Raw genomic sequence first — 27026 nt, 5'->3', positions numbered from 1 at the left:
TATTATTCTTCTGTCTTTCTCAAAAACTAATTCTACAATATTTTGAGAACTTTTAATAATCTAACTGAAGCTCCCTGCTCTGTTGTGATATAATTAATCTGAGTCATAAACTAGATATAAAAATTTCAAGATGCATTTTAAACTGATTTTATTCTTCAATTTCTTAAGATGAATTTTTTTTATAGGAACTTCAAAGATTCTTGAATTACTAACTCATAGGGTTGAAGCTTTAATTTTCTAGTAACCATAGTTTGAGAGTTTTTAAGTGCCTTTTGCATCTTATTATTAGTTTGTGTAATTGTGTCCTAGGTTCTCCAGGAGAAACAGCATTCCGGGCTACTGACCAGGGCTACGACAACGACAAACAGTTCAAGAAGGTAATTACTCACTTGCAAACCTGAAAATGTCTGTATAAACAGGTATTTGTTGTTTAAAAGTGCATCAGTAGCCATTGCAGAAGTTCATTTGAAGCAGCTTGAAAAGAATTTATTGTTGAATATTAGTTCAGTATGCATTACTGCTTTTTGTATATAAAAGTATTGCAGGGATAATAAACATTTTGGTGTAAGGAAATACAAGGCAGACATGAAAACATTTAGTAATTGCATTATTAAGAAAATTGGTCTTTTATAAGAAAGTGATTTTAGGAATTGTATGTGCATTTGCAATTTTTTGGGCATGGTCTCCATGGCACTTGAGTTTTTAACTTATTACTGAAGTTGGTTTAGGTGTTTATATTTATTTTTTTAGCATTTCTGCTTCAAACACATTTCTGTTGACATTTTCACAGTTTTAATTCTTACTTAAGAATTTCTACCTTAAAGAATTTCCATTTCTTAAAGTAGTCTGTTTTTTAATTTCATTTTCTAGATAAAGCATACATCACATTTTTGTTACTATTTTCTGGAAAATAATGTGACTGTATTTTGATAACCTAAAGTTTTAGCACTTTTTTCCTTGAAGTCAAGAAGGTGGAGTTTATTTTTCTGTTTTCATGAACATTTCTGTTAAATTCCTCAATTGTCATATTGCTCATTCTTTAAAAGCTTTTTATTTTTCTTGTCTCTGTTTTTAAAAATCGGTTTACAAAAGTGGAAGGAAAACAATGTATATCAGGGAATTTGTAAATTATCATATTATTTTTGAACTGAAATTTTCTCAGCTATAACTGGGGCTTTTCCATAAACAACTTTTCTGTATATGCAGGCATGTATACATTTATTCTACATTAATTCTGCATGGTAGCATAGTGAAACATGTACAAAGCTCAGATCTTACAAGCATTTTTCCCCCTGTAGAACACTGATGGATTTTTACATGAGAATTAACCTAGCTTTTTATTTCCCCTTTGTCTGTAAACTGTCTATATTTTTCTCCAGAGTGATTGCTTTGCACAGGTTTCACTGTATAAAACATAAAGAACACTTTATTATTGATTTGTGAAGAAGTGGCCATCTTAGTTTATTGTCTCTGATGATTGAAATAACTGACACTTTTATTGAATACTAGTAATATCATTAAAACTTGTTATGGTCCTGTGGTTGTTTTGGATGCAGTGATATCTGCATTTTAACTTTGACTGTGGTGTGGAAAATATCACCAGATTAAATTAATATGATTAAGAAAATTTTGTCTGGTCTAATGATTATATCTGATAAGAAACTGTAAATTTGCTAATTAATATGATCAGTTTGGACAGAATATTTCAAACTATAGGAACATCTGAATCCCTAACAGAGCATAATCATCAAGTTTGTTGGCAAGCAAAATTATTAGTTTCAAGACAATGGATAAGATGGCCTTTTTGCATTCAATGCTTACCACTGCCAACCAATGCTAGTTTAAAAACTGTGATTGTATGGGTTCATAAAATGATTGTATGTGTGCTGTAGTATGATACTCAATGTGCCTGATGAGAGATGGTTTTCTTTTTTTGTTGTGAAGAGATTAGTAACTAATAAATCTAGAAATTATTTGTTTGGAGGAATTTTCTGAAGAATTGTTACAGGATGTGATCCTCAGACAGGTCTCTAAAAGCTTCCAGTAGACTGAGTGAGAAACCAGTTGTTTTGCATAGTAACTTCAAGAGAGTGAAGGATGTCCTAAACACCAAATCAGGCTGTACTGCTTCTTGTCAGCTAATGTGTTTCTCTCATGATCTCTCATTTAATCCAAAAAGTACAATATTTTTAAAAGAGAATTAAACTAAAGTTACTAGAGTGTTCAGATAAGTAGTTTAAATATGTGGCATCTAAATTTCTTTTTACCTGGATTAAATAAGAAATTTTGTTCTGGGTGAAAGAAGAGCAAAGTTATAAAAACTATAGTGAAGTAAAAGTACTGTATTGTAAGTGACGAACTAGTTGAGGCTTCTGCTTGAAACAGCTGTGTAACCTTCTTAGGTTATCTTGCACTATTGTCTGTCTCCACAAAAATTTTCTTTAAGAAATAGTTTCCTCTTAAAGCAGACAAATTCCAAAGCTTAGCCTTTACCATTAAAAAAAGCATACAGTGGTTATAGCTGTGATGGGGATGGATTGAAAACTGTGACTCAGGTCTTGGTGTGGGGGGTAGAGTCCTTTCTCTGCTCTGGTTCTTTGGTACCATGTTGTGCTGTGGAGACCCTTCTGCTCCCTGGAGCAGTTGCAGTGTGTGATTGTCTCACTCAGCCTGCCCAGGGTCACCTTCGGTTGGTGTAAGAAGCTGCACAATATCCCACAGCCCTTGACTACAGCTGCTGGAGAATGAGAGAGACTTGAGTAAGGACTGTCACTCACTTGGATTCTTTTTTAACATTTTTTTTGTTTTGTTCTTCCTTGCAATTTATGCAATAAAGTTTCTATAATTTTCTCTGTTTTATTAAGAGTGCTATTATATTCCCAGCTTAATTTCCAGTTTCATGTTATAGATGCTCTGGATAAAATTGTTACATTTATTCAAATTCTTTAAAATTGATCTCTTTACCTGTCTTGTAATTTTCACTCCTTTGTATTCCTTTTAAAATAAAGAGAGAGTCATACTCAGCTGTAGTACAGTATATTAACTTTTAATTCAAGATAATAGGGGATGGGAGAAGTTTACAGAATGCATAGTAACAATGTCAGGGTTTGTCCCAATATGTCAACTATTGTAGGCTTTTAACTCCCGTTATTCCCTACCCTTTACATTGTTTCTTTGACAATGAAAAGAACAATGTAGTGATTGTAAAGAACTTGATTTTTGAAATTGCATTAATTGATTGGTGTTGATTTTTCTAGAAAAAATTCTTTAAAGGATAGATTGATTTTGGTGGAGGGGATACTGATAGTATCCAATGACAGAGAGATATCAATATTTTTGTATGTGTCTTGGTTTGTGCCAGCTGGGATGCTGTGTGTATAGTTCTGTGCTATTTAAGGTTCTTAATTTTTTAATATTAATTTATTTTTTAATCTAAACCAGTAAATTAAGATCTAAAATATAAAGGAAATAATAATGTGATTATTGATTGTAACATTATCTTCTTTGTACCTATCAGAGAAGTCTTTTAAATGACATAATTTTTTTATTTGAATATTTAATAAAATGGTGTGGCTGTAGTTGCAAATTATTCTTGTCATACTTTATTGTGGAATAGGAGTCACATGTACCAGATGTCTTTGAAAGGAATTGCTGATTAAATAATTCAATTCGGTGACTTCCACCTTTTGTTACTTCCTGTTTAAATGCTGAAAGGCCTTGATGGCAGATTTTGTTCAGTGTTTTTTCTTGTATTTTTGGACCCATAGCATAATGTTTAAAGGGAATGTGTTGGGTCATACCAAGAGCTTCCTTGTCTGCAAAATATAATTATTGTTCTTCTAGTAGTAAATGTAGCCATGAGGCTTCCTCTCCTTGCTGCTGTGTAGGAATGAAATCTTTTGCCTGAGTTCCTGGCTCAGTTTTAGTGCATTTGCTAGTCTGGCATTAGAGGCATTTATTAAATCTGAAAGTGGTTCAGTAAAATGCAAACAACAAATTGCTTCAGATTATACAAATCACTGTTTAACAAATGTTTATATTTGGTCATTTGATTGTGTCTCTCCTTTTATCCATTCTCTTGTGTTGTTTATCCTTATGTGTACATGCCTGTGTGTGTATTTCATGCAACAAATGTATACCTTGATGATGGATATCTTGAATTCTTACACCAAAGTTCTGTTTCAGAGCTTGTTTTGATTCCTGAAGTGAATTTTTGAAACATTTCATTTCACTGAATGTTTTCTTAGAAGATGTAATATTTTTTTTAAAGAGATTTATTTAAGTAATTCATTAATATTCTTCTCTGAATTCTCTGAAATAAACAGTTCATAAGCTTCGGGTAGTGGCTGGCATTGTATTTCTCAACCAATTTTGAAAGGCAGCTCACCATTGTTTGGTGTGGAGGGAGAAGAGAACTAAGCTTTGTGGAAATGCTGAATGAGTAAAAGAATAAGCATCAAGTTTTAGGGATTTTTGGAATGATCAGGAAGAGTTATGACAGCATGAATTTAAATTGCAGTGTGTTATGGAAGTGGAGAGGGAGCTTTTTCTTTTTTTTATGCTCAAGAAATGATTTTTCTTCTCCTAGTTTTAGAAAATCAAGTACCAGCCAAAAATAATCTTTTTATAAACTGTCTGTATTTTGCTAGGAATAAAAACAAAGCAAAAATACCCTAAAGAACTTTTAGTGACAAAGCTGAACTGAACAGTTTGATAATATTTTAAAGCTGAGATAGGTGGAATTTTTAAAATATTTAGATGCTTAGTTAAAGTTGAATATAATTGTAAAATGTAGATAAATGTTGTTTGCTTTGTTCTGCCTGGATTTGCAAAATGCATGGTTTTGCTGGCTCTGTCCACTCCAGCTAGCAAGAGATCTTGCTGATGAAATTCCACTTGCATTTGAATTGACCCGTTCATACCTGTTTTCATCTGTCTGTCATGCCTTTTGGTTTAACTTTGTTCTCCTTACACCCCAAATTTTTCCTCTCCTTTTTATTATAAACTCACGGCAGGGCCTGCTTGGGGAGCTCATTCTGTTACAACAGCAAATCCAGCAGCACGAAGAGGAAGCACGCAGAGCCGCTGGCTTCTCTTCCCAGCAGAAGCGCAAGGTGATGCCTTAAGGGACGATATGTTCTGCATTCACTCTAATCCAATACTTCAGCTCTCTGCATTTGAGCTAGAAAAATCTTACTAATTAAATTGTGGATGCAAGTAATTGGTCAGCTTCACTACAGATGGGTAGTCCTGTTTCAGTTTAACCAATTTGCATTTAAAGCATGATGTTAAAAGCAAAACAAGTATTTTGTGTCGCTTTAAAATGGTATTATTTCTGCCTCTATAAAAAGTTTTATTTAAAGTTCAAACATTAAAAATGCATTTAAGGAAAGTATATGAATCAATGTCAAACCTGTTTAGTGTTGCTTGTTTCTGGTAGCTCTGTCTTTTAAGAGTGTAGCTGTTTACAGGGACTGTATCTCTGGGATTTTTTTCTCCTCTGCTTTATTGCCAATCTGAAAATGACAGATGCTCCTCTGTTGCCAATCTGAAAATGACAGCATCTCCTTAGTAATGATTTTGCACAGTCAATTGAATGCTGCTGATAATAACAGTATCTACTGTAAATTCATCAGTGGTAGTCCCTTGTCTGTTCTCCATCTTAAAGCAGAATTTTTACTGTTTTGTTGCACTTGTTGAACATCTGTACTTCTCTTTACTTATTTAATTTAAGCTCTGATCATTTTGTTAAATATTATATGGCTGATTGGAAATCCCTCTTAAATTGGGATGTTTTAGTTGTCTGATCTGTGGCAATCTGTAATTCTTGACCGCATTGCTTTGTTGGCTGCTTTTGCGTCTCCTTAACTTTCTAATTAGTCATACTTTTCAGCAGCTTTGGAATTGAGCACTGAATACAGAACTTGATCTTCTGTACATCTGAAGATAAATCTCACAGAAAGAGAAATGCACTAAATATGAATTAAACTTTTAGACATATTTGCATAGCTGTAATTGTCATGCTTTTGCGTCCATCAACAGAGGAAAACACTGTTCTCTGAAAGTGTAGTAGTACTCCAGTGTTTTACTTTCTTGCCATATTATTTTATATGGTTTAGAGTTACAAGCTCCCTTGTCAGATTGTATACAGTTCATAGATTGAATGATAAAATGTATGAACTTGTAAAATTGCTGGAAATCTAACACAATATTTGATATATAAAAATTTATCAGCCTGATAAACACATTCAGGGAAAAAATTGAGCTTGATACTACATTTGTTTATGATTGAGATTCTGCTTTTTAGTACTTTGTTGCAACTAATTCCGCAATTCCCAAGCTGTGAAGAAACTGCAAGGGCTGTCCTTGTAAATGTTATCTTCCCCTCCATGGCTAGTATTGTGTTTTCATGGGATTGAAGGTCTACCTTCCTTTGCATATGGAAAATTTTCACTTAGCGTTCAATGTGCTGTTTGGCATACATGCCTTAAGACAAAGAATGAGTCTTGTTTGTTACACTAACTTTTATGTTTGAATCAATTTGAAAGAGATGGTAAAGTATTTTCTTTAATACCTTGATATGAGTATATGGGTCAAAGAATCCAATTATTGATCCACATTCTCTTTTGGAAGAACAAATTGTGACTGTCAATGAAATAAGTCATTGCAGGCCCTTCTGACAGGGCATAAACTAACCCTTTTTATTTTTAAACTGAGTTGTCTTGCTTGCATGTCTATTATAAAACATGGTATTTTTATTTCAGTTCTTGAAAGTTTTGTTGCCCAATTTACTTGCATATTTTGCCATTTTAATTTATTTACTCAGTATTGAATCTACTGCAGTTGTAAATTAAGTAACAGTACAAACCATCTCATAATCAGGAGAAGATACTAAAAATAAAAATTTAATATTCTCTTGTTGATTTTTTTTTTTTGGAGGCAGCCTGTTAAATATTTAGCAGTAAAATTGTTTACAATTGCACTGTGCATGGCTGCTTGAATGCATTTTGTCTGGGCCTTAATATTTTCATTTAAATTATTGGAAATTGTTGTAGTTCTGCACATAATCGGTTTAAAATTATTTGCAGTGAACAGATATCTGTGTGCAAGGGCCCTTGATTAAAAATAAGTCGCCAGCATTTTTTCCTCTTAATTCTTTATGGTGGCAGTGGGGAAAGAGGGAGTAATCTTGAGCTACAAACCATATTGAACTGGATTAAGCAAGTACTCGTGTGCCATGTGCCTATATAAACATACTTTAATAGTTGATTTTTGGGGGGGGGGGGGGAGGATAGAAATCAGAAATCAGTCTGATGTGACTGTTAGTACTTCAAATTGATACTTTAGCTTTTACTGGCAACTTTAGAATTTCTAGCAATATTATGGACTACATGTTCAAAATACTGGATGTACTAACATTGAAATCACACCTGCACCGAGCACTGAGGCAAAGGCATCATTCTAGAGCTGTTTGTTGGTTTTGACATAACTTACCTAAAGTTTGAATTAATCATGTAGTGCTAGATGAATGTTTGCTTCAGATCTCACAATGCGAGGCTGTGCAGCATCAGCCCACAGACAGTGCCCGTGGTTGGAGGGGTCTGTTGGGAAGCACTTCAGAGGGGCATCATGGCCCCACAAGTCCTTTGAGAACAGCAGAGAGCAAGAAAATGTTACCTCCTTTGAAAGTCTGCAGCACATGGAAACACTTTGTTTTCCTTTTCTTTCCTAAATTTTCTTGCTTCTTTTGGCTCTGCACATCACTCTTTTTGCCCTCCTGTTTTTATTTTCCCCTTTTATCTCTGGGTGTTGGAGGTGTGAGTATATGTAAATGTTTATTTACATATAGCAACTTGTAGCTGCATGCATCAAGTCCTCTGTTCAACTAACCCTGTTTCTGATGTACTTTTGCTACCACTGAACTAATTAACAGCAATCAAAAGTTAATTTACAGCACTTTGTCTTTGCTCTTTGTGAAAGAAAATAATGGCAATAAGATGGAAGTGTCAGCTTGGATTTCTTTCTATAAAGTGGAGACACATTTCCTCAGGCTTAACAGCTAAATGATATTGAGCACTATGAATACTTGTAGATTATAATTCTTGTTCAGTCTGTAACAACTCTTGTAAAGTTTTAGTAATGGAATTAATTTATGTCTAAATGACAGCTGTCCTCTGCATATTAGATAATATGCTCTTTGTCATTTGAAGCCAACTTGAGTTGTAAATGTCACATGGGCTTTATCACATGAACTTTATTTAAATATTGACACAATAATTGTTTAGGTTACCATTTTTTCTAAATTGAATATTTCATCAGTCAACCATTAGATTTTGTTGTTTGTATATATCTACATCATAAGAATTTGTATTCCATCATTAATGCTTTTTGCCTTTGTGTAATTAAAAGGAGATTGCTTAAAACAACTGTTTACTGCATCTTGATGAACACATTTTAGGAACATTTGGCTTAGAATGTTTCTTAGTGCTTGATCTTATTATGTTAATTCCTTGAATCTCAAGATGTCTTGTAGTATAATATCCTAATATTTGTAGTATTAATGTAATTTAAATAATTTTGAAATAACCCTTCAAGACTGTCCTGCCTATCTTAAATGTATGAAGTTGTGTAGCATGTTTAGAATTCTGACAAACAAATATGAAATAAGAATGCTTATGAATATTCATAAATAGTATACTCACCCAAAAGTATTTTCTGTAGCAAGCAGCTGTTCACTGATTTTATCACATTAAGATGGTGCTAATTCAGAAAATAGATATACAAGATCCTGATTGTTTGACTACTAAAACTACATTTAGTTCAGTGGCCAGAAATCTCAGCACCATATGAAGCTACTTTTCTTTAAGCCCACTTTCCCAGTATTAAGTCTTGAAGGGTTAATTTTTACATTTGCATGTACTAAAATTCAGACAATTCTTTGATGTAAAGCTCCTGTTGCAGATGGGGCTTTTCATCAGCTTTAAATTTCAAATGCTAATTGAAGAATTTTACTTGCTGTAAAATGCATGTCAAGTCACTTTTCTTATGTGGAATGAAACTTTCAGTTCATAATTTGGTTGCTTACAGTGCTTAAACTAAACAAGTGATGGTAGCCATGATTATTTTTCTTTGTAGGTTTCTGACAAAGAGAAGATTGATCAACTTCAAGAAGAACTACTACGCACTCAGGTGGCTTTTCTGAGTTATTGATGCCTTAAGTAGAGATTTATGTGCAGCAGACTCAGATTTACTAGACAAAAGCACACCCAAAGTATATTTGGTAAAAATGCAGTGCTTTTTTCAATGTATCAGTGCAGAGTCCCCTGTGTAGGCACAGAGCAAAGGTCAGAGCAAAAACTCTGTTCTTCTCTGACAATGACTTACAGAAAGCAAGACCTTATTCCAACCAAGTTTTAATCTCGCCTCGATTAGCAAGACAGAACTAGTTATTTGTAGGCTAGATTTTTTCAGGAATGATGCACATACGTTTTTCATCGGTAAAACTTTGCTCATGTGAATCTATTATGTCCATAATTACACAAATATGTTTGTTCTGCTTTTATAGCTCAAATACCAAAGAATGCTTGAGCGATTAGAGAAAGAGAACAAAGAATTGAGAAAATTGGTACTGCAAAGAGATGACAAGGGAATTCATCAGAGGAAGTTAAAGGTAAGTGTTACAAAACCACATTGAAATATAATTACACCATATTTTCCATTATGCTATTCCAAATTGCATTTGCTAATTCATATATAAACTTCTAACATTTGTTTTAAGATACCTCTGTTAATTTTTTGAGTCATCAGGACTTTCATACATCCTTTATTTTTTAACTATATAACTTTTGGAAGTGGCTTCAATTGAAAACCACAAAGGGGTTACCATGTCAAACTAAATAACTTACCTAAGAGACTGGGAAATGTGGCTCAGTTTTTTCATGTAGCTTCACTATATTTTCAGATAATCTTGCTTCCAACTCTTTTTGCACACACAATCTGATACCTTTGTGCTTTGTCATGGGTCTCATTGAGTTTGGTAGGAGTAAGTTATGGGGTCAGGGAACATCATTTAACGACTGTAAAAATCCAGTGAGACTGGCTTTTGTTTTTGTCTGCCAACATCCTGAGCATTTTAAAAATACATGTTTTCTGCTTCTCTGTGTGATTTGTTAACCAGTATGAATCTTACTCTCTCCTCTGGGAACTGAAAGATGAATCTTACTTGTGCATAATAAGTTTGATAACTCTGTATCCTTGCTAATGTTTATTGTTCATCAAACTAAATAATTCTAGATGTTTAATGGAAGAAACTCAATTTGGCTTAACCTAAAAGCTGTGAAGTTTGCACTCAGTTGTTCTCTTATGCTGTACATAGGAGCTGTCATTTTTCTCCTTTATCCATAGGAGTCAAGGAGTGACATTACTTGGTATTGTATTTCATAGAACAAAGCTGCAGTATAGACAGCTGTGGTTTCACACCATCAGGAGAAAGTAAAAACATTTTTACACAAATTTACAGAAGAAGTAGTCTGAAAGCTTTGTTCTCTTATTTGGCTGTGTTTTCTCTCTCTGCTTTTTTTGTAGAAGTCCTTGATTGATATGTATTCTGAAGTACTTGACATCCTGTCTGATTATGATGCCAGTTATAACACTCAAGACCACCTACCTCGAGTAAGTAGATAACAAGTTCAATTATTTCTACTGAAACACCAGTTTTGCAATTAAATAGAGCATTTCATTATATTCCAGAATAATCCAGAGTTAGTGCTAGGCTATTTTCTTGTAACTCCACCTTTTTGCCTATGAAAGGTCTTTCATTTTAAAAGCAATAAGATACTTTTGAAAATAACAAATTTAACCATGCTAAGCCTGTTTTGGCACTTAGATAAACCCTGTCTAGATTCAGTTACTGCTGCTGTGCTCAGCTTTCCATTTTAAATGGTCATTCTGTGCACCCCATCCTTCTCAACTTTGTAAAATGTTTGTTGTTTCCCACTGTGTGTGAGTAGAACTGAGTGAGTAATGTGCCCTGTCCATCTCCCCACAGCATGCTGCTGTTGAGGGGGGTGATTTGGGAGGGGGTTAGCCTGACTGCTGGTGTAGGAGAGAGCCAGGAATGCTTCCAGCTTTCACAACCACCTCTAGCTTTGGTAGCTTCTATAGGAAGCCACTAAGATGGAGAAACTCAGGATTCAGCTCTTTCCAGGCAGAAGCAGCATCTACCAGATGAGTAGCATTTTGCTTGCAGAAAGGATTTTGTACATGAAAGAGGAGAGCTGTCTGCCACGAGAGCAGCAAGCCCTCCCTTTCTTCAGTAGATGCCCTTGCAGGGTGCTTTGTGGACTGTGCTGTCTTAAGCATGAGTCAATATTTTAGCTTGACTACGAGTTAGTATTTCTTCAGGGATTCCATCTTTAAATCCATGCATTTATTATCAAGCAGAATTCAGCTGATGTTGATACAGATGTATGTCTTCCTAGTCAGCTTTTGTCTAAACTTCCAAAATATCCTTCCAAAAGCCAATGGCTTTGTTTGAACTTTCACTTAAGGTGGTGGTGGTTGGAGACCAAAGTGCAGGAAAAACCAGCGTGTTAGAAATGATCGCCCAGGCCCGCATATTCCCTCGAGGGTCTGGGGAGATGATGACACGTTCCCCTGTCAAGGTAAGAAACATCCTCATCTCTGAATCAGCATTTGCTGTATTGTTCTCCCTCTGATTATGACATTGATTGAAGCATACATGTACATAGGTTTATAAAATGGCCTGTAAGCAAGGGAGTTGTTTCAGCCTATGACAAAAGCTCTGCAGGTCTGTATATGATCCATGAATAATGTCTGAGTAGTAGCAGTGCCATTTAGTAAGTTTGTGCTAAATGATCATTACATATGACTATGTTTCTACGGAGGGAAGTCTACATGTGTCAAGTACTTCTCATGTTTCTCTCTGTTAGATTGGCTATACTTTCTCATTAAAACTTTTAACATTTAGGTGACCCTTAGTGAAGGTCCCCACCATGTGGCTTTATTCAAAGACAGCTCTCGGGAGTTTGATCTGACCAAAGAGGAGGATGTAAGTATAATAAAGTGACTGGAAGTTAATGAGACTTGTGTTGATTCTCTGAATAATTTTGTATCTCTGTGATCTCTAAGCCCCTGTTTAATTAGAGTGAAAGATGTTTAGTGGGGCAAGGCATTGTATTAGCTATTAAATTATCTCTTTGGCTGGCACTGAAGTGGATAAAATGTTGAGTGCTCCTTGTGCCGAGACACTTTTTGAAGCATGAAGAGATCTGCAGGTAATCTGTCATTTAGTGCCCTCCCTATTTACCAGACTTACTAAAGATGCATTTGAAATAATACTTATAAACTGAGATCTTCATCCCTAACTAACAGTATTTTTCTTCTATCACTGTTATAAAGAGTTTTCTGTTTGATATTTTGCTTTTCTTGTAACAGCTTGCAGCTTTGAGAAATGAAATAGAGATCAGAATGAGAAATAGTGTGAAAGAAGGGTGCACTGTTAGCACTGAGGTAATAAGACTTTTCAAATATTTCATGGTAAATATCTGTATGTGTGTATGTTTTGGCTGTATTCTTCAACTGGGGACTGTGATGCATCCAGTCTGCTGGATACTTTGTGTTTTGCATTGTACAAGCTGTATTTGGACTGTTAAAATCAGTTTCATACAACAATGCTGCATTTATACTTGCATTAAAAGTTGTACTTCCTATTTAAAATGACGGGTTGTTGCTGAATAAAACATATGTGTAAATATGTGTTCATATAGTTTTGTATATGTGCTTGTCTGTGTAACTATATTCAAAGTAGATGGTGTATAAACTTCTAATTTCAATTTTATTTCGCAGACCATCTCCTTAAGTGTTAAAGGTCCTGGTTTGCAGAGAATGGTATTGGTTGATTTACCTGGAGTCATTAGTGTGAGTATGCAATAGTTTCAAAAATGAAGACATGTAAATGAGGTAGTGTTATTGATGAGAACATTAGCTGTTGGGGATTTTTTAACATGTTTTTTTTTTCTTTGTTTTTCTTTAAATATTTGTCTCCATATGCATATTAAAGACTGTGACATCAGGTATGGCTCCAGATACAAAGGAAACTATCTTTAGTATCAGCAAAGCCTACATGCAGAATCCTAATGCCATCATCCTCTGTATTCAAGGTATTAAGGGTCTAAACAATTATCCACTTGTATTTTTAATCATGGTTCATATGTTACTCTAGAGTCTGTTCTGATGATATTTTTCCTTTTGTGATAATTTGTGTAGTGTACAAAACAGCATGCTGTGGAATGTCTTTTTATAAATTAAGGCAATCTGTGCAAAATTTGTGGCAAAAGCAACTTTTTGCTAAGAGTTTTTGTAGCATTAAAGAAAAATAGCAGTGATACTAAAACGCAAATTTTCTGCAGAAGTGTTTTTGGAGGTAGCATGCAATAATATTGAATATAATATAATGTTGAATATTTTGAGTAAGCTGGTACTTGTTGAAAAGTTACAGAACTATAACAAGCTGCTTTGTTTTGATTCTGGGAACAAAGCAATTTTTCCACTAAAAATGTATCTAAAAATGGAACATAAGTCTACTTTTAGTGGATTAAATTTGTAACATGAAACTTACTTGATGATGGCTTACTGTGTTTTCAGTACTCATAGATGACATAGTCCCTAAAATAAGCTTTGTGTTTATTTTAGATGGGTCAGTGGATGCAGAACGCAGTATTGTCACAGACTTAGTCAGCCAAATGGATCCCCAAGGAAAAAGGACAATATTTGTGTTGACTAAGGTTGATCTTGCAGAGAAAAATGTGGCTAGTCCAAACAGGGTGAGTCCAAACAGGTGAAACTGTTTTTCTCATATTGTGCTGGCTGAAGTCACACATGGTAAAATACCTGTGACGCTGGCAGAGATATTGGACCTCACCTGCCTATTCTAGATGGTTTTGTGTGCTTATTTCTGTGTTCAGTATGATGATTTTTTTGGTAGTTGTTGTTTTAATCTCTCTCAGGCCTTGCTTTTAATGATAAGCTATGAGACTTCAGTCTCAGCTTGCTATAATACTGATTCCTTTCATGAAGGTGACCTGAGCAAGTTCCATTTCCCAAAAAGGCTAAGGATATTCTGATACAGGCATTTTTGTTGTGTTTTGTGTTTTGCTGTGTTATGCCTTATTAGATTTATGCCTTTTTTTGTTAATTCTCTTTTGTTTTCAATCTCAGTAGAGCTCATAGTCCCATGACAAACTGCTTCCTGCTGTAGTCTATGCATAGCTATGACTAGATCTGGCCTTAAAACTGTGGAATGTCTCTGTGCAAAATTAATGATGTTTTTTTTTTAATGCTTTCTTTTCATAGATCCAGCAAATCATTGAAGGCAAACTCTTCCCAATGAAAGCTTTGGGTTATTTTGCAGTTGTTACTGGAAAAGGTAAAGAGAGCTCTAGCTCTGCTTATTTTGTCCTTGGTAGCCCAGAAAGCTGTCTGAATGGAACTGTTGCAGCACTCTTTTCTTTTTGCAGGAAACAGCAGTGAAAGCATTGAATCCATTAAAGAATATGAAGAGGAATTTTTTCAAAATTCAAAGCTTTTAAAGTATGTTGCTATTTTATCCTTTCTGTTAAAATGAGCTAGTATTGGTAAATGCTAACATCAGGTTTTCTTGCGGAATTTAAAAGGATTGCAATGTGGAAACACTAATCGAGATTTAATATGCTTAAATTAAGTATCATGTTGAGGTGACCAATTTTTCCTGGTTTTCTAATGCTTGCTGTAAGTCAGTGGAGACAGGCATCTTCAGGCAGCAGCTGATTCCACTGCAGTTCTGGGTCACTCTTCCAAGGTTTGTGTGTCTCTCCATCAGCTCTACAAGAATTAAGTTTCACCCTGTCTAAGCATTTAGAGCTGAGAGGAGTAAATCCAGCCCAAAAGTGAGTTTTAGGGCCTCTAAACATCAGTTGTCTTGGTGTGAAAATGTTGCATTCAGAGGGTTGGTTTGTGTGTTCTGAGGGAGGCTCACTGAGTGGAGTTTTGATTTCACAGGCTGGTATTCTTCAGGAAAGTACAGTACATGGTCTTTGGGACTATAGTACCTGCACTGCAACCTCTAGAGTAAAAACTTACTTAGGGTAGACCTTTTTGTTCCTATGTTTTGTTTTGGGGCTTTTTTGTTTGGGGCTTTTTCTCCTTGCTATATGCTGAGTATTTTAGAAGAAGAGACTGGAATTTGGGTTAGGTACACAGTTACATGTTATCTTCTGCTCTGAGAAGCAAAGCTTTATTCTAGAGAGCAGAAATTGGGGGCCTGCCTGCAAGCATGGATATGCAGAGAACTTCCTCTGGCTGTCTTTTTTCACAGGACAAGTATGCTGAAAGCACATCAGGTAACAACCAAGAACTTAAGTCTTGCTGTGTCAGACTGCTTTTGGAAAATGGTGAGAGAGTCTGTGGAGCAGCAAGCAGATGCTTTTAAAGGTAAACATGTTTGGGAAAAAAAAGGGAAATATCAACTTGCTATTAAACAATTATTTCTTCCATATGCATATGATGTTTTGCCAACATACTTGGGAATTGTTTCATATGTTTTATATGATCAGCATTTCCCATTGATAATTGCCCCAGGTAATTTCTAGAAAAAAACTAAAAAAAAAAATTTATGTTGCAAAGTACCACTTACTCTAGAAACCAAAGGAGTAAAAAACTATGAAGAGCAAAAATCAAGTTGGGTTTTTTTCTGTGGGCAAAACACAGTTCTTCCACTGGATTAAGATGTTTAAAATGGCTTCCTATATAAAGGTACCGTCTGGTCAGCCAGGGCAGGGCTGATGTGTGCCGAGCTGGAAGCTGAATGACTGCACTGTGCTTTTTTAGTGCTTGAATTCTGCAATTTGTAGACAGAGTATCTTGGCATAGACAGAAAAAAATTCTGCTCATTTGCAGACACGCTTAAAGTTCTTGGAGAGTTTTTCATAAGCAACATTTGTGGCAGTTTTAAGACCTGCTGAACTTCTAAAGTAGTCATGAAGTGCCTATGGACAATTAAAAAAACAAGGCCTTTTTTCTGATTTTTGCAGCCACACGTTTCAATCTTGAGACGGAATGGAAGAACAATTACCCCCGGCTGCGAGAGCTTGACAGGGTAAATTACACTACTGCTCTTACTGTGTGCTACAAAGGCTTGAAGACTATGAATCTAAATTTATGCCTTTTAATTTCATTTGTAAAGGTTTCTTAAAGTTAACATAAAGTACTGACATTTCAAAATGTTAGGACAGGGTAGATTATTGTAGGGGAAGGAAATACTGTTCTTCAAAATTGTGATGCTTCATCACTTAAGTCTTTCACTCTTCTAGTATACAGTTACCTGACTTAACTTGCCCCCAGGGATAGGTCAGTGTTTCTTTGTGATCATGACAGAACTGGCAAAGAGAAGTTACATTCCCTGGTCTGTCAGACAGAGTAACAGAACAATTGAGATCTCATTTTGTAATTCTTTTATAGATATCCTGAATATTGAAATGCCATGCCTGGACAAAGGCATGCAAGAGATGGGGGGGAAAATGTATGGCAAACCAGGGTTGCTGACGATATGGACACACACATGACCAGGAGGCATCATTTGGTACTTAAAGGCCTTAAGGAAAAGGTTTTGAATTTTTTTACCTTTTGTATGGAGACGTGATCAAACGACACTTAATCTTATTATTTCCTTTTGCACAGAATGAGCTGTTTGAGAAAGCAAAGAATGAGATTCTTGATGAAGTCATAAGTTTGACTCAGGTCACCCCAAAGCACTGGTACAGTAATTTTTTTCTTTTTTCTTTTTTTCCCCATAATTTACTAGGAGAAGTTTGCCTTTAAAATAGAGTTCTAGGAAACAACATTATTGTGTTCCTGTGATCTGTTGTCTTGTTTTCTGTGTTCCTAACAAATTGAATGCACACCTATTAGTCACTTTTGTACTGGAAACCATCAATAATTCTCATTTTAGGGAGGACATGCTTGAGAAAACTTTATGGGAAAGGGTATCTACTCATGTGATTGAGAACATATACCTGCCAGCAGCACAGACTGCAAACTCAGGGACATTTAACACCACTGTGGACATCAAACTGAAGCAGTGGACTGACAAGCAACTGCCTAATAAAGCAGTAGAGGTGAGAATTTAGTTATTTAAATAAAAAAAAATAAAACTTAATTAAAATGTAAAATGAAAGCATAACTCCAGAGAAGTAAGATGATGTTTGAATGGCTGAACTGCAGTTCTTTTAACTAGCTTACATGTCAGAAAAGGCTGGGAAGAACTTGATGTCCCAGAACCATTCAGAGCAAAATCATGGTATTTTGCTCTTCTGGTAAATTTTGTCTATTAAAGAAAAAACCCCAAACCTATTTTTGCAAGGTTAACAAACCCCTCAAGTAGGTGTATTCCCATTTAATAGATTTATGCAAGTTTAACTGAATTCTGCTTTTTACAGTACAATCCACTGCTTTTATTAGCAGTGGATAAGGCAGCAAAGGAAAAGCCAGGGATTTATGTTTGTGTGGTTTTTTTTGGAAAGTCTCCAGATTTTCAAACTTGAAAGAATTATAGTAAATGTGCCTGTATCAGCTGGTGTATGGTGTAATGGTCCATTTCAGGAGAAATTGTTTACTAACTTTCCAGGTGGCATGGGAGACTTTGCAAGAAGAATTTTCCCGTTTCATGACAGAAAAAAAAGGAAAAGAGCACGATGATATCTTTGATAAACTGAAGCAAGCTGTCAAAGAAGAAACTATTAAGCGACATAAATGGAATGAGAGAGCAGAGGATAGCCTGGTATAATGTAGTGGGCTTTTTTGCCTTGAAATGTTTTTATTAGAGTTGAATAATCAGTATTTTTGCATTCTTTCACTGTGATCATAAAATGATTATCGTTGTGTCCATCTCACCTTTTTAATATAATGTTTTAATTTAGTGTTTCTCATTTCATTTTTATCTTTCATTAGTTATTACCCTAAATATTATCTAATAAAACTGTTTAGTTGGTTCATGAATGTCCTCCATAACCCACTGGCTGCACAAGGGCAGCCTGATGGGAATTGTTCGGCATCAGCTTATTTGTTCTGTTCAGTGTAGCCCTATAAAATAACATAATTTCATTTCCATCATAATAGATTCTGTAATCCAGAGGGGTTTCATATCTTTTGCTTTATTTTTTCCATTATTTATGGAGGCTGTAGAAAAGAATCAGAGGCACACAAAAATAATTTTGGCAGTGCTTTGAAAGGTGCCTCTTGACTCTCTTGTGCATGCCCAATAGAATCTGTTTTATCAGACATTAAAAATGAAAAGAATACTAGAAATGGCTTATTAACTAAATCCTGAACAAATGATTTGCTCTGTGCTAAAGTGACATTGTGCATTGCAGCGGGTGATCCAGCACAATGCTTTAGAAGATCGGTCAATATCTGACAAGCAGCAGTGGGATGCAGCCATTCATTTCATGGAAGAGACGCTTCAGAGTCGGCTCAAAGACAGTAAGTGGTGTCATGTATTCCACTCTTCTTCCCTTTTCATCTGAGCCAGTCTTGAGCTAGCTCACGTCGCTGAAGGGCAGCCTTCATATCAGCCCAACTGACACAGTGCTGACTGCTTGCGGTAGTACTGATACTGACAGAAATATTTAGCAAAATACAGCCTCAAAAGCTCTCATGCTCTTGCTCTTAAAATTAGACAACTGAATAAGAAGCAGTAGAGATCTATAGAGTCAAAAAGTGGTCTAATGCACATGTAGGAGAACAGGATAAATTTAGGGAAAATAGTTGGTCTGTTTATGGTTTCTAACATAATCAGTTTTGATGCAAGTTGCAGCCAAAGTAAGATTTGAGGTTTTTTTAATACACGATTTGGAACCAGGAGGGTGATCTCAGTAGAGGGTTGTTGTGTTTTTTATATACTTCTTGAAGAATCTACTGGTTGGAAGTAATCTTTACATTTTAATAACATACATCAACCATCGCTTGAAGTAAAATACACCTGACTTAACCCAGTGTGGTGTATTTTAAGTTCTTCAACATTAAATGTTCATTCACATACCTAATTTTGAAAGTTTTAATTTGGCTGGTTGCATATATTTTGTTTGATAGTTAATATCATACCTGCTTTTTCAGCTGAATCTGTTATTGAAGATATGGTGGGTCCAGACTGGAAAAAAAGATGGTTGCACTGGGTAGGCCGCACCAAAGAACAGGTAAAAGGAAAAAAATTATAAAGAATTTACAGTTCACAACTTTTAGAAAACTTTGATTATTACTCAATAAATTTTCAAAGCTATCAATTCTCTTCACACTATTTAGATGACTACAAAAAAACCTCACTTGTCATTGTTTTAAATAGCATGGAGAATTTAGTATACATTTCTGTGCTCCATCTACAGAGTGACTTGTAAACTGTTTTCCATTTTTCAGCCGAGTTACCTCTTTGCTATTATGCCATTGACCTGTGTATTGAAGTTCTTGCAGTAGAAAGAAATCAATGTAAGCAGGTGGAAACTGGGCTATTCTCTTCTATACTTTTCATGCCTGCCTTCTAAACAGAAGTCAGATGCAGTTTCCTGTCATGCTCTACTTGGATTTAATTAGTATGTGATAGCATTATCATTTGCATTGTAATCACAGTTGTATCTTCTGATTGGCCCTATTCATCATAACATCTCCTCTCATTTGCTCATAGCTTTTGGAAATTTCTTTTGAATTTTAATTGCACTTTTTGTTCAATGCCCAGAGATGATAGGCTTTTTATATTACTTTTCCTAGATGTTTCTCAAACTGATTCATACTTTAAAGAAGTAAGCAGAATTTAAAAGGATAGAGTAGGAAGTAATTGTTTTGGAGAAAGGAGTTTTACAGTCAGCTATATGCAGCCAGCTATTGGAGCATGGTAGTGACTTCAGCCTATATTAGTTGACTTTTATGAACAGCAGCTTAAAGGTATGAACCCATGGAGAGTTCCTGCTAGCTAATAGTCAAAAATTACAGTTTTAATCAGTGTCACAAGTGATATATGAATGTGAGACCTGCTAGCAAATATTCATCTAGGGGAAAGGGGGCTAACACCAATGATTTTTTTCCCACCCTTCTACTCTTGTTCTGCATTTCTGTGTATATTGAAAAGGGGAAAAATAAAATTGACAGTAAATTATCCATTAAAAATGCTTTATTTATGTGTCTTTGCATAAATTCCTTTTGAAGTAACTTAAAAGTAAAAGTTAATAGAGTCAGAGGTTTTTTCTGCCCTGGCTTATTAAGCAAATAGAGTGTTTATTGAGGAGGTGCTGATGATCTCTGTGTTGCTAATAATAAATTCCAACTAATCATTCCTATCCTAGAATATTCGTAATGAAACAAAAAATGAACTCGAGAAATTAATCAAGTGCAATGAAGATCATCCAGCTTATCTGGCAAATGATGAAGTAACGACTGTCAGAAAGAATCTGGAAGCAAGAGGAGTAGCAGTGGATCCATGTCTGGTGAGATGCAGAATTGTAACAAGACGCATGGAAGCCCCCTGTGAACATCTGAATGTTTTCTAGATGCCAAAGAAAAGACTCCATCTGAATACTGAGTTTGTAATGCAGATGTGTCCAAACAAATCACTAAGTGACTGCTTGCACGCAATTCACACACTTCTGTTGGCTGGCAGACAAAATCTGTGCAGCACTTTGGAATCTGTCCCTTTAGACTGGAATCAGAATCTGCTGAGCAGACTTTCTTGCCTACATTGTAACAAAGCTTGTTAGAAATTATTGTTCAGATGTAATCAAGGCCTTTGTGAGCAAGTTACAGTAAAAACATAGTGTGTATCCTAAAGCTTTCAGTGTGGTTGTATGTGAAGTTTACAGTTCATTGGTACAATAGAGAGAATTTTTTAAAAAAATACTTAGAAAAAGACAGGATTCTTTTAGAGTATCCCAAGAGATTGTATTGTACATCTGAAATGTTCTGGAAAATTACATATCTCATTGCAATGAAAGGCCCCTAAGGGTAATTAGACCTCTTATCTAATTAAATGTGAGATTTCAAATAAATGAGAATTCAGACATTAATAAGTAATAGATGTAGATTTTCTATAGCAGTGATTTATTTTCTGCAATAACTTTGGCTACCTTTGCACCATTAATACATGCACTTCTAGGAAGAAGAGTTGTTTTAATATCTGCTACTCCTTTCCTATGCAGCACTTACCATTTTTTATAAAGGTCATAGTAGTGATCCACATCCTCTGCATGAGGAGACTGAGTACTAACTGAGGTTTTTTCTAGCTGAGCAACTGATTTTCTTAATTATGTTTTATGGGTTTCCAGGAAGGCATCCTGATACACATGTTTAATTTTGAAGAATTGAAACATAATAAGCCTAATCAAGAAAAGTTATAAATGTTTGTTTACGTAAGACCCATTAAATATTTCTCTAAGCTTTAATCTGGTTTAATTGGTAAATTAATGGGTACAACTCAAAAATATGTTCTCAGTGTTAATGTAAAGAATGTTTTCTAATATATAATTTAAACGTGTTTTGGCCACAAACAGTATTTTTAAGCATTCAGTTATGTTCTTGGAAGAGTAGGTTTTTAAATTGACAAGTCATGTGTAGTGTTTGCCAAGTGTAACTAACACATTAATCATAGCCTGATCGCAGACAAATTGCTGAGAAACATTTTGATGTATGTTACATGATAGGAACAGTGGAATTTGGAGTTACATTTTAAAATTAAATGCAATCATTAATCTAAGCACGATAGTGAGTGTATGTATTTATTTATTTAGTCAAATTTAAATACTCTTTTCCTAGATTAAAGACACATGGCACCAAATTTATAGAAGATACTTCCTGAAGTCTGCTTTGAACCACTGCAATCTATGTCGAAGAGGCTTCTATTATTATCAGAGGCATTTTGTGGACTCAGAGGTAAAGAACAGATGTTCTTCATCTACACTCGTGTTTTGCCTTAATATTTCTATTTCAGTTGAAAAAAGAAACTAAAAGTACTTCAAAGTAGCCTGACCAGATAGCTGGTGATCTCAGATACGTTTTACATGAGGCTTGTAATGGATAAAATGCCATCCTGGTGGTAATTATGTAAAATGACCACTAGGTATCAGCCATGACCTAAACATGTGTTTCTAATCCATGTGCATTGAAAATGCACGGTTAAAACCAGTAGTGTACAGCTGTTATGGTTTTGATAGCCATTTCTCCTACTTTTCCATTGATAGTTATTTGCTTCACTTCTACAAAAAAATATAGATAACATCCCAATGGATTTTCAGGAAAACTATGGTCAGTAAATGTTTAATGCTTCGAACCAGGTGTGATCAATGCAGAAAAAAATGAGCAGCTATGAAGTTTCCAAACAGGTCTTTATAAATAGATTTTCTAGTTTTGTGAACCCAAGCTTGTGCAATAAAGGACAGTATGGATCAAATCACTCAAAGAATGCACTGTTTTCTTACCATTATATTTTAAATCAAAGAGAAATTGCTAGAAAGGTAGAGCTCCTCACCTTTTTCTCTTAATGAGCCATGAAGCCAGAAATCTTTGTTACTTTAGAAATATCTTTGCCTGTAAGAGACAAGAGAGAAGGAGATCTCAATATGGAGAGCTGCCTCTTCATGACACTTAAACTCCTAATCGTGTTCCTGTCTTTTCTAAGGTGCCCTAATGTGGACTTAATGCTCCCACCTGCCATCCTTGCAGGTGTACAAACTGTCTCTTCTGTTAGCAAATACAGCCCTTGGCCCAGCCCTGTCTTCAGAACCATTTGTTATGCGGGGAGGCGCAGCCTGGGGCTCAGCTGTTGTCTCTCAGAGTATTTGCTACCAGCAGTGGTGTTCCAGTGAGCATTAGGTTACGCTCCCCAGCCTGCATAAAGTGTGTGCAAATTGTTTGTTCATGGTTTCCCATGATACAGCTCTTTCAGTTGAAAATAGCAGACGTGAAGGTGATGCAGTGCATCAAATAAGGCTGTTGTGGTTCTCGTGAAGTATTTTTGATGTGTTTCCTTGTTACCTACACCAGTAATTCTGTGGGATTTTTGTGCAAGGTCTGGGTATTTATACATGAGGTTACAGTTGCTGCTAAAAGTGTCAAGAGATTCTTGTGTGTAGGATGGCCATCAGGGATCTGACCCCACAAGTTCTGTCATTCCAGCTCGAATGTAATGACATCGTCCTCTTCTGGCGAATACAGCGAATGCTGGCCATTACAGCAAATACCCTGAGGCAGCAGCTCACCAACACTGAAGGTAAGGCTTCCTCAGTGGAAGGGCTTGAAACAAAAAATTATCTCCTTCTAGAGAAGTCATCCAGTAATAATTTTGCTTAGAGGGAAATACCCATTGAAATTTAAACATCTTTCTCAAAGAATTTCCATTCTTAATGGCCCAAAGAAGGGGCTTCTGTGTTCAGAAGTTTGCTTTTTCTCCTATCAGATTAATAAGTATGGTAATATATATTGTATCTCCAACAGACCTTCCCAAAATTCTGTCCTTAGGTCATTGGAGTTGCAAAAGTGTTGCCACTCACTTTTTTTTGGTTGCTTTGTCGTTTCGTTCTTTTACAGTAAGGCGCTTGGAGAAGAATGTAAAAGAAGTGCTTGAAGATTTTGCTGAAGACAATGAAAAGAAGGTGATGCTCCTAACTGGCAAGAGAGTCCAGCTTGCAGAAGATCTCAGTGAGTACCCACTCTACAGTGTTTTGGAATGAGCTTGAAATGAAGTAAATTGTACTGCTGTTCTTGAGAATATTCGGTGACAGTCCAGGTTGAGGTTGTCTCCTGTTGTCTGCCTGCACAGTTGGGTTTAGACTGACACTTAGCTGATGATGGACTTTGTCTTGCACACAAACCATTGTTTTTTTGGCAGCATTCTGCCGTTCTGTGAGACTTCCGCTTAAACCCCAGCTGTGTACCTGGTCTGAGAGGGGAAAAAACAGTGCTGTGCAAAAGGGAAAAGATAAAAAACCTAGTGATAAATAAAGTTCCTGTAGTTACATAAATACCTGCATTTTCACATCACAGGTGACCATTCTTCTTAGATCTCTATTTTGTGTTTGATGTAGAAACTAATTTTTGTCTTAAAACATGACTTGGGATATTTAATTCAGAATAAATGAATAATGTGATCAGTGATTTTTCTTTCAATTAGCAAAGTAATTAGGAAAGTTCTTATATCCAGGGTTCTGTAGGACAGAGAAGTCTGCAATAACTGTTAGTTACCTAAGTATGAATCATATTTTTCATATTTTACATCTAAGATGTAATATAAAGTAAATGTTTTATTTCAAATAAACTCAAAATCTAAGTATTTACTTTTAATAGTGCTGGTTTGGCTACACTGAAAATACGTACTGGAAGTATTGTTGCTGAAATCCCAGTGAATTGTATTTGTTTTCCTTTAGAAAATGTAATATTTTGGAATTGTGAATAGAAGTTTTGGTGATCGAGGGCAAATTGCCTAGGTTTTCTTGACTGATCTCTGAAACAGGTGCTATGACTGTATAATTTTCATGATAGGTACATAATTTTTCCAAACATCCTGTGTGGCTTTTGAAATCCTGTATCAACCTTTATGTAAACAGTCTTTTAGAGTAGATAGAACATGTTTTACAGCATAAGAGGTTCTCCGTTCTCCTCCTCTCTGTATATCTTGGGGTAAAATGAGTAGTAGCTACATAGTAGGATGCAGACTTTTTGAAGGAAAAAATTTAGGAAGTTCTCTATTTCAAGCAGTGCTTCTTGCTTTATTGTTTTGATACTGGATGCTGATTTTTTGGCCTTTTTTCCTGTGCAAACACTGGTATAGAGGGAACCTTGGTGGTTTTGATTTATCCTCAAGTATTCAGTGTTTTAAAACAAAATTTAAAAACCCTAACATGCCCATGGTGTTTAAATTAACATGTCTTTATTTTGCACTGAAATTGACTTAGAATTTTTGTATTGTCAACTTTGCTTTTCCCCAGCCTCAGTAATAGGCTCCCATTTCAAAGCAGTGGCAGCTGAGGTCATTATTTTGTAAACTAAGACTAGACCTGTAGGAGCAGCCCATGTGTGTTCATAACCTGAGGTGTCAGTGCACTGGTGTAAATGCTTGAAGTGTGTTGTTTGCATTTCATAAATTACTGCACAGCAAAAACATGTCACTGCACTGTATTTCTTTAAATTCAGGAGGTCACAGATCCCCCACACATTATTCTAAAGAAATAATTGTTACTCAGTGCAAAACAATGTATGATGACATGTTCTGCTTTATTTTACCTGTGGGAAGATTTTAAAACTACTGCTGCTTAGCTCTGTACTCAGATCACCTGTGTTCTTTCTGCATGCTTTTATTGCTAAGTGATTTTTATGGGAATATGACTGGAAAAGGGGGGCTCTTTGCATTTCCCTTGGCAAATAGAATGCTTTTCTATGGTGCAAAAGATTTTTTTATACCCCTGAGATAGATTTTGATAGCATAGAGCATTGAACTCTCAGATGGCTGTAATTTCATTCTAGTAGCACTTAGTAAAAGTTCAGAACTTTCCTAAAGGAAAAGGACTCTTGTGACACACTTCCATAAAGTATATTGATATTTTAATTAGGAAGGGCAGTGATCTCACATAGTCCAGTCTCTGTATTCCATGCTGCTGTGTTTATATAACCCAGCTGATTCGAGTATCTTGAGCTCTGTCTTAAAATCAGTTACTTGTTGGGGCTCAGTATTGACCCTGAAAACGTGTTCCAGGATGTCATTCTTGTGGTGGTTACAAATAGACTTCTAATTTCCAGTCTAAATTTGTAAATATGGGGCTGGGATTCACTTCCTGATTAGAAACTCAACTTGCAAATGTAAATTATTTATACACCTCAGGTTGGGATGACTCCTCTTGATGTTCATTATATGGGAACACTGTCTCTCTGTTGTTTTATCAGTCTTTTAGTGCTGAGGCACTGAAAGTGTTTTATTGTTTATTCAGGATACTGGTTAATGGCTCTTACTCACATGGGTGACCAAGACTCATGATGAGAGCTCACACAGGACTCAAAGCTTACTTGAGCAGGTTTTGTTGTCTGTGTTCTACAGCCTTGAATGGTAGTTTAATCCTATATAAGAATATTCCTTATATGACATTTATGCCCTGATTCTTGCTGCTTCTCACTGTTCATATGTCAGATTTTATTCTAGGTATTTTAAAGAGTGTGAACAGATTTTTGAAACAAATTGTTATTTTTTAATATACTGAAGGATGCTTTTCTTCAAAAATAAGCTTTAAATATAACATAAATGTACTCCTTAATATAAGTATTGTCATGATACTTGTACCAGTGAATGGTTACTAAGTTTATGGAAATAAAGAAGCCCTAGGATTAGAGTCCTTTGGGAAGAAAGGATCATGAGGTGCAAAAAGGGGCAGAGGAAATTAGCTGAATTGGGAAAATTGAATTCAAAAATGTCTTAAAATGCAATCCCTCTATAAGAATGCTTGTACTGAAAGATTCACCTGTGGTTGATGTATCCCAGAGTCCTGACCCTGGCAGTGAGCAAGCGTGGGAACAGCAAAAGCATACAGTAGTACTTGCCTGTTGTGCTCTCACAGCAGCCCAGTCTGTGCTTCCAAGATTTCCTAATCCTGAGGTATCTTTGTGATTAATAGGCATTCATGGAGGTTTTTTTTTTCCTCCTGTGAATTTCTCTAATTGCTTTTTGAACTCATGTAAACTTTGGCATCTGCAACATCCTGTGGCAATTAGTTCCAGGGTTCAAATACACATTGTGAGAAAAAGTACTTCCTTTTGTTTGTTTCTGAGCCACCTGCCAGTTTCATTTGATTCTCCTTAATTCTTGCACTGTGAAAAACATTCAGTAATCTTTTTCTTTTCATTTTTTTGCCATTCATGACTTTATAGACGCGTATGCTACCTGCACTTGATGTTCTTTTTTCTGACTTGAAAAGTTCTCATGGTGTAGCTGCTCTTTGCATGGACATTTTTTC

General features: G+C 35.5%; 1 protein-coding gene across 4 annotated transcripts in view; it reads left to right on the top strand.

The window, feature by feature from the left end:
- The window catches only part of OPA1 (OPA1 mitochondrial dynamin like GTPase), a 48949-nt gene that overhangs the window by 6087 nt on the left and 15836 nt on the right, over window positions 1–27026 (top strand). For 2 of the 4 annotated variants that reach the window (XM_084212520.1, XM_084212519.1), the window contains 24 exons: window positions 310–377; window positions 5016–5114; window positions 9136–9189; window positions 9566–9670; window positions 10585–10671; window positions 11550–11663; window positions 11990–12070; window positions 12457–12531; window positions 12868–12939; window positions 13082–13181; window positions 13714–13844; window positions 14374–14446; window positions 14538–14610; window positions 15374–15489; window positions 16089–16153; window positions 16735–16811; window positions 17006–17171; window positions 17681–17833; window positions 18426–18534; window positions 19168–19247; window positions 20385–20525; window positions 21847–21963; window positions 23206–23299; window positions 23617–23727. In XM_084212520.1, the coding sequence (XP_084068646.1) occupies window positions 310–377; window positions 5016–5114; window positions 9136–9189; window positions 9566–9670; window positions 10585–10671; window positions 11550–11663; window positions 11990–12070; window positions 12457–12531; window positions 12868–12939; window positions 13082–13181; window positions 13714–13844; window positions 14374–14446; window positions 14538–14610; window positions 15374–15489; window positions 16089–16153; window positions 16735–16811; window positions 17006–17171; window positions 17681–17833; window positions 18426–18534; window positions 19168–19247; window positions 20385–20525; window positions 21847–21963; window positions 23206–23299; window positions 23617–23727 (2361 nt within the window). The remainder of the gene's footprint in view (window positions 1–309; window positions 378–5015; window positions 5115–9135; window positions 9190–9565; window positions 9671–10584; window positions 10672–11549; window positions 11664–11989; window positions 12071–12456; window positions 12532–12867; window positions 12940–13081; window positions 13182–13713; window positions 13845–14373; window positions 14447–14537; window positions 14611–15373; window positions 15490–16088; window positions 16154–16734; window positions 16812–17005; window positions 17172–17680; window positions 17834–18425; window positions 18535–19167; window positions 19248–20384; window positions 20526–21846; window positions 21964–23205; window positions 23300–23616; window positions 23728–27026) is intronic. The other 2 variants (XM_084212522.1, XM_084212521.1) reach the window with 1 other exon arrangement.

The sequence above is a fragment of the Fringilla coelebs genome, assembly GCF_963513975.1.
Source record: "Fringilla coelebs genome assembly, chromosome: 10".
NCBI lineage: Eukaryota > Metazoa > Chordata > Aves > Passeriformes > Fringillidae > Fringilla > Fringilla coelebs.
Note: the sequence above shows the minus strand (reverse complement) of the source record. Positions and strands in the feature narration are given on the sequence as shown.